Here is a 10,257-nt window from a genome sequence, read left to right as displayed (position 1 = left end):
TTGACTCAGAAGGCTGCAAAATAAATAACAAGGCTGCATGGACTCTTCCCTCATTAACTTGTCACCAATTAAGTAGTTAAAAGGTCTGAAGGTGATTTCAGGTGTGGCCTTTGGAAGCTGTTGCTGTGAACACAACATGCGGTCAAAAGAGATCTCCATGGAGGTGAAACAGACCATCCTGAGGCTGAAAAAGTAAAGAAGAAATTCATCAAAGACATGGCAGAAATGTTAGGAATGGCCAAATCAACAGTTTGGTACATTCTGAGAGAAAAAGAGAGCACTGGTGAGGTTGGGAACTCAAAAAGCCCTGGACATCCACAGAAGACAGCAGTGGGGGATGATGGCACAATCATTTCCATGGTGAAAAAAAAAACCTTCACATCCACTCAGTGAAGAACACTCTCCAGGAAGTAGGCGTATCAGTATCTAAGTCTACCATAAAGAAACTTCATGAGAGGTGCAAACCATTAATCAGCCTCAGAAACAGAAAGGTCAGAATTGACTTTACCAAAAAAAAAAAAAAAAAAAAAAAAAAACACCTGAAGAAGACGGCCGAGTTCTGGAAGAGCATTCTTTGGCCAGCTGAGACTAAGATCAACCTGTAGCAGAATGATGGGAAGACGGAGAAGACCTGGAACAGCTCATGGTCCACACCACATCTTCTGTAAAACACAGTGGAGGCAGTGTGATGGTGTGGGCCTGCATGGCTTCCTGTGGCTCTGGGTCACTTGTGTTTATTGATGTGACAAAAGACAAAAGCAGCCAGATGAATTCTGAAGTTGTCAGGAACCAGAAACAGAGGACCCAGTATTCAACCAGACCAAAGGTATGTTTTAAGAAGGTTTATTTAAAAAAAGAAAAAAAACTAGATGTGAGCAGGAACCAAGAGTAAAGTAAGTAAATTACAGACCTATATCTAATCTTCTTTTCTTATCTAAAATTCTTGAGAAAGTAGTTGCTAATCAACTATGTGAACATTTACAAAGTAATGATCTACTTGAGGAGTTTCAGTCAGGCTTCAGAGCTCATCATACAGCTCTGGTGAAGGTCACCAATGATATTCTCATGGCCTCAGATAATGGACTTGTGTCTATACTTGTCCTGTTAGATCTCAGTGCTGCATTTGATACAGTTGATCACAATATTCTCCTACAAAGACTTGAGCATACTGTAGGGATTAAGGGGAAAGCATTAGGCTGGTTTAAATCTTATCTGTCGGACAGATTCCAGTTTGTTCATGTTAATAATAAATCTTCCTCAAACTCTAGGGTCACTTGTGGAGTACCACAGGGTTCAGTCCTTGGACCAATTCTCTTTACTATATATATGCTTCCGATTGGCAAAATTATCAGACAGCATGGGATTAATTTCCACTGTTATGCTGATGACACTCAGCTATATTTATCCATAAATCCTGATGAATCCAATCAGTTACTTCGACTGCAGTCATGTCTTGATGACATCAAAAGCTGGATGACTTTAAATTTCCTGCATTTAAATTCTGACAAGACCGAAGTTGTAATCTTTGGGCCAGAGTCTTCAAAAAATAAAGTTCTTAACCAATCACTTAATCTGGGTGGCATTAACCTGGCCTCTGGTAATAAAGTTAAAAATCTTGGTGTTGTTTTCGACCAAGACATGTCATTTAAATCCCATATTAAACAGGTTTCCAGAGTTTCCTTTTTTCACCTCCGGAATATCGCCAAAATTAGAAACATTCTGTCCAGGAGTGATGCTGAAAAACTAGTCCATGCATTTGTTACTTCAAGGCTGGACTATTGTAATTCTTTACTATCAGGAAGTCCACAAAATGCAGTTCAAAGCCTTCAGCTGATTCAAAATGCTGCAGCAAGAGTTCTGATGAAAATCAACAAGAGGGATCATATGTCTCCAATTTTAGCTTCCCTTCATTGGCTTCCTGTTAAATCAAGAATAGAATTTAAAATTCTCCTTCTAACGTATAAAGCCCTTAATAATCAAGCTCCATCATATATCAGAGCTCTGATTACCCCGTATGTTCCTAACAGAGCACTTCGCTCTCAGACTGCAGGTCTGCTGGTGGTTCCTAGAGTCTCTAAAAGTAGAATGGGAGGCAGATCCTTTAGCTATCAGGCTCCTCTCCTGTGGAACCAACTCCCAGTTTTGGTCCGTGAGGCAGACACCCTGTCTACTTTTAAGACTAATCCTAAAACTTTCCTTTTTGACAAAGCTTATAGTTAGAGTGGCTCATACCCTGAGCTATCTCTATAGTTGTGCTGTGATAGGCCTAGGCTGCTGGAGGACATCAGGATCTAATTTTCTCACTATATTGAGTTCTACTGTTCTTCAGTCTACTGTTCTCCAGTTTTGCATTGTATTACATTGAAATGACTGTCGTCATTTTAGCTTTTAACTTTTTGCTCTCTCTCTTTTCTCTTCATAGTAGGTACACCTGGTCTGGCGTTCTGTTAACTGTGACATCATCCAGAGAAGACGGCTCACCCGCTACTACCATCTAATGTAGAACAGATTACTAGATCAATGTGTGCTTCTGTGCTTTTTTGTTTCTCTTGTTGTGTCTCTGTTCTGTCTTCTGTAACCCCAGTCGGTCGAGGCAGATGACCGTTCATACTGAGCCCGGTTCTGCCGGAGGTTTTTCCTTCCCGTTAATGGGTGGTTTTTCTTCCCACTGTCGCTTCATGCTTGCTCAGTATGAGGGATTGCAGCAAAGCCATGTACAATGCAGATGACTCTTCCTGTGGCTCTATGCTTCCCCAGGAATGAATGCTGCTTGTCGGGACTTTGATGCAATCAACTGGTTTCCTTATATAGGACATTTTTGACCAATCTGTATAATCTGACCAAATCTGTATAATATGATTGAACTTGACTTTGTAAAGTGCCTTGAGATGACATGTTTCATGATTTGGCGCTATATAAATAAAATTGAATTGAATTGAATTGAATTGAAGAGAGGCAGGCATAAATGAAGGGCAGGACAAAAACAAAGCTTGTGGCAATAAACAGTCCAAGGCAAAAAAGCTTATAACATAAAACAAAATCAAACCACAATAAAACCCAAACTATTCCAAAACTGATACAGAACCTAAAACTAAGGCTACGTTCACACTGCAGGTCTTAATGCTCAATTCGGATTTTTTTGCGTGGTCGTTCACATTTCCAAATATATGTGATTTGTATGTGATCTCCTGTGTAAACTGAATGCGTTCAACGGAAGTGTCCTGCATGCACACTCGAGGACGCGATGACGTCGCACGTAGCAAAGCGTCCTCCGTGTTTGCGGAAGTAAACATGGATTATAATGGTGGCGCGCATTTTGCGGTCATTAATTTATTTTCTAACCAGAGCTTTTCCTCCACTGATTGCTCTTCTCATTGTAGTCCGCCATGGGTGTCGTCTTTCTTCCCGCTTCTGCATAGCAGGACGCAGAATAGTGACGTTTGTCGAGTATCAGTGACGTGTAGGTCGAATAAATGCGACCTGGCCGTACAGACACAGGTCGCATTTGAAAAGATCAGATACGTATCGGATTCAGTACCACATATCCAAGCGACATGGGTCGCATTTGAAAAAATCCGATCTGTGTTGTTCAGACTGTCATGAAAAGATCAGATACAGGTCACATATGGGCAAAAAAAATCAGAATTGGGTCACTTCAGGCTGCAGTGTGAACGTAGCCTAAGATTTGACAGAACACAAGCTTTTTTAGAAACCGAACAAGAAAAAACCCAAAACAGAAACTGAACTTAAGGCAGGAGCGTGAACTAATTAATCAAAGAACAAACATAAAACATAACAAAACCCAAATTATGACAGAAGTGTACAGATTTAAACTTTCTGCTCAGATTCAGCCAAATGCAACAAAGTTGATTGGATGGCGCTTTCCAGTACGGATGTACAATGATCCAAAACATACTGCAAACGCAACCCAGGAGTTCTTTAAAGCTAAGAAGTGCAATTTTCTGCAATGGCCGAGTCAATCCCCACACCTCAACCCAATAGAGGATCCGTTTCATTTGATCAAGACAAAACCTGAGGCAGAAAGTCCCAGAAACAAGCAGCCACTGTAGACAGCTGCAGTAAAGTTCTGGCAAAGCATCACTAAGGAGGAAACCTGGTCTGGTGATGTCCATGGGTTCCAGACTTCAGGCAGTCATTGCCTGCAAATGATTCTCAACTAAATATTGAAAAGTAACATTTTAGTTAGTTATGTTTATTTGTCCAACTACTTTGAAGCCCTTAGAGATGAGAAGCACTGGTATAAAAATAGCTACAATTTCTACAAGTCACATAACTTGAAGGACGAGTACAGGCATGTTCAATTAAATTATTTATTTTACCTTTATGAGAGCTTTTCCCTTTATCTCTATTTTATAATGAAATCCCGCTGCAAGCACTGTTTCAGACCCAATGCAATCGTTTAGCACATAGTCATTTTCTCTCTCTCGAATATTTATTTGTTTTTCCACAGGCTTCCAGTGTTTATTATGTCTTTACTTTGGTAGAGTTTGATCTTTGCACTTTCCCAGCATTTAAAAATGAAGCACAAGTGACCCCAAGAGTATAACTCCTTAAATACATCAGCAAATAACGCGTTTCTCCATACTGCTGCTTGTTCCAGTAGGAACCATGGTGAGTCTTTTATTTCACACAAGAGACTAAAGCTAATTGGAGTCATTGGCTTCCCTGTTGACCCAGCAGTAAATCAGCTCTTTGTTTACAGCCACATTCTCCAGACGACCGTCTGCTTGCTCTGTCTTACCTGCACCATTTTAAATCTCAGGGAAAGATGCCCTGAAGGTGGTCACCGTCCGACACAGCATGAGCAAACATGTATTCGTGCAAACATATGTTTAAAATATGCATGTCAATATCATCATAAATGTTTAATTCTATTATTTCAGTTCAATAAGTGAAACTAGTTTCACGAGACACAGAAGTTTCAAGTATTTATTTCTGTTTTATATTTTGCAGCTAATAAAACTTTAAAATTCAGTTTCCTATAAAATGTCTGCACCCGAATAAAGAAAATATTTTTATTACTGAAATGTAATGAATGGTTGTGTTTTCTTACAGAGAAGACTGCTCACTTCACACGTGTCCAGAAGAAGGATGACACAATGGCTCATTGCTAAAGAAGCTGGCTCTTCTTCTGTGTCCGTTTATTTTAATGAGATAACCTCAGCGACACATGGACCTCAGGTGTCACCGCACCCAGACGGATCCAGAACCGGGCCCAGAACTGTCACAGTCCTGCTTAAACCACTCGTGAACCAGAGACGGCATCACAAGCGTCTTCCTATGAAGGAAAAGAACTTTACTGCTGCTCAGAGGTCCAAAGAGCTTTTTTCAGACGAAAGTAAAGTCCTAGATTTAGAGTCCAGATCCGCCTGGAAATTGGTTTCATCTGATATGCAAAACAGGCAATTCAGAAAGTGTACAGTTACATTACTAAATACAGAGAGATAAAACCAGCACAGTGCATTAAAAAGGACTTCAAGGTGGCCACAAAGAGCAGATGATGAAGCTTTATGGCAGCCGAGGGTTCTCTCTTCCTGAGGATATGTGCTTTTTAGGAATCTGTCTGATGATCGGGGACAGAACATAATATTAGCCGGGTGATGTGGGCCTTTAATGGGCTTTAATCCATTGCTACCAAGATGAGTGATATGTGCCATCTGCATTAGGAAGCTCTTGGCTAAAAGATGATCTTTAAACCTAACTTGTTTTGCTCAGTTTTACTGAATCCTTAGTAATTTTCACTTCTATGTGTTGGTTTGGTCTTTCAACTTGTGACAACAGCAACAAACTGTTGGGGAGTGTCAGGATGGGGAGTAAAACTGCTGGAACGTCCTGAAGCGACCTCAGTGGAAAGCCCGCCTGCTGCTGATTTCTGGGTGCTTCCATTCAGACGCAGACATCTGCTGCCAAGATTCAGGACTGATATACGTACTAAAACATTCATTTATCCCCAGAGTGATTTTGATATAATAAACTGGGTTTTGGTGCATGCCTATCTTTGTGTTTTACTTGGAAATGTGAAAACAAGTGTCCCTAATGGATAGAAAAGATTCTTCTTGAACTTGAAACTATTTTCCTGTTCAACACACCAGTCCAGTTTGTTATTTTATTTTTTTATTTTGGATGATAGATGTCATCGGATTTTTTTCCGACCAAAAAAGATGTTTTTCCAATCAGCAGTAAACCATTTGTTACTGCTGCTCATGCTTAAAAATAATAGTTTCACTTGTATTATTGCTTTCTTTACTGCTTTTATACTGCTACAGACTAACACAGCCCTTATATGTTGTTTCAACTCTTGTTTAACACATTTTTTATAACATTTCATGCTTCCTTTAGGGTGACACTATACAAACAGGACTACAGGTGAAAACTAGCCTTTGTTACAGGTGTGCTGTCATCGATATGCTCCGTCCTGGTAAATAAATAAATACGATAGAAACATTAATCTGTGCCAGAATGCGCTTCATCTTCCTCAGGCAGTAAAATCTCACACGTCTGCCTCCACAGTGGAACAGCAAAGTCCTCCGTCTGGGTTCGTTTTTTTGCTTCTGCGCGACCTGGAAGCTGATCCTGAACAGGAACAGGAAGACGATTCCTCAGTCAGAAAACAACATTTAGGTTTATATACACAAACATACATATAAGTGTACATTTTAGCAATAATATAGTAATATCATCTTTATTGTCATTGAAACATACATTACAATGAAATGTGTTCTCTGCTTTTAACCCATCCCCCTTGGGGAGCAGTGGGCTGCCACTGTGTGGCGCCCGGGGAGCAATCTGGAGTTAAGGGTCTTGCTCAGGGACCCAGAGTGCAGGCAGTGGGGATTGAACCGGGTACTTGCATCCCTCTCTGAGGGCAAGTGCGCTGCTCTAACCACCAGGCCAGCACTCCCCATACACCGAGACGCAGCTCGGTAGGCAATTTGGGGTTAAGTGCCTTGCCCAGGGGCACATTGACATGTGGCAAGGGGAAGCTGGAATCGACCCACAACCTTCTGATTGCCAGACGACTAATCAAGCCACAGTCGCCCCTGTGGGGTGTACACAATTCAAGTTCCCGTTTTTCATTAATTAAAGAAAAAAACTAAAAGTTTCAGCAGAACCAGACAAACTGATTTATTTCCGTAGCTTAATAGAAGAAATGAGTAAATAAGTAAACATAATTTGGGGCCCAATGGATCAAAAGGACAAGACAGCTACTTCACCACATGGGGGCGCTAGAATCCTTCAGACAGATCAGGTCCATGCCCCCTTCATGATGTCCTGGTTTCCAGGTTCCTGCAGCAGAGCGCTGATAGACCGGCATCTTTCACAGCCATGCTGTGAGCAGGAAGGTCCAACTGGGCCAAGAAGCTTAGAATCTGGTACCAGCAACTTCCTACTGCCACTGTAGAGCAACCTGGATCCTGTAAGATGCTGTTTTATCAACCAAAGCACCAAAAAAACACTGATTAGCAAAGGCTGAGCGCATCATTTTAAACTGCAAACCATTTTCTAATGAAGAGCAGGGTGTACGCTTTGCATTTAAAAATAATACACTAAACTAAAATACCTGCCTGTATGTTATGTGCGAGACAGACAATTACAAAGCAGTTGTTGTTTTTTTAAATGGGCTTAAAATAATTCACGTTTACTTTCATCAGACACTTGAAGAAAGATGCGCTCAAAGAGCCGGTAGGTCGGCTGTGTGATAAATGCACTATTATGGAAACATGGCAACAGAGGCAGTAATGATCAACACCAACGTCTATTTACACAGCAAACATGAAGACTCTCATACTGTGACTAAATTAAAATTGTGCGTTTTTTGCTGAGACAAACCGTCAGAGAATGGCTCTGGTTGGCCGTCGAGGAGGCGTCAGGAAACGGATCCTGATTGGTCCATTTGAAGCTGCCAAAGAAACACAGAACGTGAAGCTGCCAGTATCTGCTTTAATGTTTTTACTTAAAAGGAACTGGTTATACGGCCGGAGGTATGGTGGAGGAGAATAAAAGTAAGTGTCCAGCTCTGAGGTTTAAATCTAGATTTAATGCGTGAAACCTGAAATGGTTTAAAAATGCTGAAGAATATCTTGTGTTTTGATTTTATCCAAGTTGTGCAGAACTGATCTTCTCAGGGCCTGCAGCCTGATGGAGCCAGATGTGGATCTTTGGACCCTCAATAGTCGCTCAACCAAACTGAGTTGTGATTTAACCTGTAAAGGCAACAAGTAGGTCAGTTTTTTTTGGCAGTTTTCTCTCTATTTTCCTGCAATATCTTTGCTGAAATTCCAGATCAGAATGACTTTCCTGAAAAAAGGCGGATTTATTGTCCTGAAAAAACTGTTTCAGCATGAATGCTGCAGGTCAAAGACTCGACACGATCTTCTGGGTTTCCCTTAGATAGAAAACTTTTAACCAATCTGTCTGAATGATTTGACCGAATTGACTTTGGAAAGACTAATGTCACATTTTCAAAGTATTTCAAAATTGACAGAACATTACCATTTAAATATTAAAATAAAGTCAGATTGAAGACTTTTGTGCCCTACAGTAAATGTATGATTTTTCCATTAACAATTTTCTTTTTTTTCTTCTTTGCTCCCTTTCTTCTATTATTGCCACTGGAGACTGAAGACAAAGATCCCAGCTATGCGATGGACAACTTGACTCTGGCGGCCAATGCTTCAGGTTGTTTCTCCGTCGATACGCCCTTCAGGAGAAGGCTCTTTCTGCTCTACTACCTGACCGTCATCATCATCGGCGTCCCTGCTAACGCCTTCTCCCTCTACGTGTCGTGCCAGCACATCAGACGGAAGAACGACCTCGGCGTTTATCTCTTCCATCTGGCCTTGAGCGACCTGACCTTCACCTTGGGCCTTTCCCTGTGGATGGACTTCCTGTGGAGAGGTGTTTGGGACCATGGAGGCTACCTTTGCTTGGTCTCCGTCTACTCGCTCTACACCAACTTCTACACCAGTGAAGCTCTCCTCTGCTGCATTGCCGTCACCCGCTACCTTGCTGTGGTTCACCCGCTGAAGTGTGCATGGATGAGGAAAGTCAGCACTGCCGCAGTGATCGCCGTTGCCATGTGGGTGTTAGTGATGGGCTTTAACGCTTCCACCATAACCTGGGAGGACTCCTACCAAGAAACCAGCATGTTTTCATTGTGCTATGAGATTTTTCTGCCAGTGTCGCAGACCCTGGTCAATGCCAGCATCGCCCGTTTCTTCCTGGGCTTCGTGGTTCCAGTTCTCATCGTCTTTTACTCCACCTGGAGCACCTGCCTGGCGGTAAAATCCAACCGGGCCACGGTGGACGAGGAACGCCTACGGATTTTAAAGCTACTGACGGTGGTTCTTTTGTGCCTTGTGCTTTGCTTCGGCCCGGTCCATGTCGTCATGATTGTCCGCATGCTGCTGCTGCATGGCTGCGTGAGTTTTAAGTGGTTCCTCTGTATTTACAAGGTTAGCCTGGCTATATCCAGCATCAACTGTCTTATAGACCCACTGCTCTACTGTTTCATTACTAGAACAGGCCAGGAAAATGTCAAACAGGTTCTGATTTTCTTCTTGGGAAAGCAGAGAAGCACGGAGGAGGTAAATTATGTATGTTAAAGAGTGAACTTTAGAATCACACGTGTCTCAGTTGTAAAATCAACATAACAAGTTTAAGTCTACAGATCTGGTTTTAGTTCTGCCCATTGACCAAAAGTCCGGCTGTCAATGTAAAAGCTGCATAAAGACCTCCTTCAGACCTGAGTTGATTTTATGTCTATATTTCCGCCACGAAATGCAGAAAAAAACAACAGCAAAGAGTCGACAGCAGAAAAAGCTGCTCAGCAATGGAAGAGAATATCTGGGAAACTCTTTAAGCGCTCAGCTCACAAACTGTTGTCTGCTGCTCAATGCAAGTAATGCATTTCCTTACAACAGTGGCTCCACTGAATGGGTGCCACAACTGATTGCCAAGAAGAGATAAATAATGAACCAAACATCATTTCTTTATTTCCTTGGTCGAGGTTTAGCTTAGAATTAGATTTAAAAATCAGCAAAGTCCACAAAAAGTCCTTAAATCATGCGAAATGCCAGAAAACTGAAAATCAAAGACAACCTCTTTGGGTTGTAGCCGTGGTATTGCTGTAATAATATTAATGTGGGGGAAATCCTCTGCTAATTTCAGAACTAATCAGAAAGAACAACATATTCACCCATCTGGACTGTTCTGGTTGAAGGAAACAACATCGGA

At 41.6% G+C, this 10,257-nt stretch overlaps 1 protein-coding gene across 1 annotated transcript; it reads left to right on the top strand.

Annotated features, from left to right (window-relative positions):
- The first annotated feature begins 7,914 nt into the window (after window positions 1-7,914).
- Window positions 7,915-9,626, top strand: LOC105921379 (psychosine receptor-like). The gene is made up of 3 exons (XM_036150922.1): window positions 7,915-8,024; window positions 8,125-8,244; window positions 8,640-9,626. Exon 3 carries the CDS (start codon window positions 8,667-8,669, stop codon window positions 9,624-9,626), a length of 960 nt encoding a protein of 319 aa, XP_036006815.1. The 5' UTR covers window positions 7,915-8,024; window positions 8,125-8,244; window positions 8,640-8,666.
- The last annotated feature ends 631 nt before the right edge of the window (window positions 9,627-10,257 follow it).

This window comes from Fundulus heteroclitus, chromosome 19, assembly GCF_011125445.2.
Source record: "Fundulus heteroclitus isolate FHET01 chromosome 19, MU-UCD_Fhet_4.1, whole genome shotgun sequence".
Taxonomy (NCBI): domain Eukaryota; kingdom Metazoa; phylum Chordata; class Actinopteri; order Cyprinodontiformes; family Fundulidae; genus Fundulus; species Fundulus heteroclitus.
The sequence above is the reverse complement of the archived record's forward strand: the minus strand, read 5'-3'. Positions and strand labels throughout refer to the sequence as shown.

Coding starts and splice junctions, on each gene's coding strand:
- LOC105921379 (XM_036150922.1), top strand. CDS start 8,667: ATGGACAACTTGACTCTGGCGGCCAATGCTTCAGGTTGTTTCTCCGTC.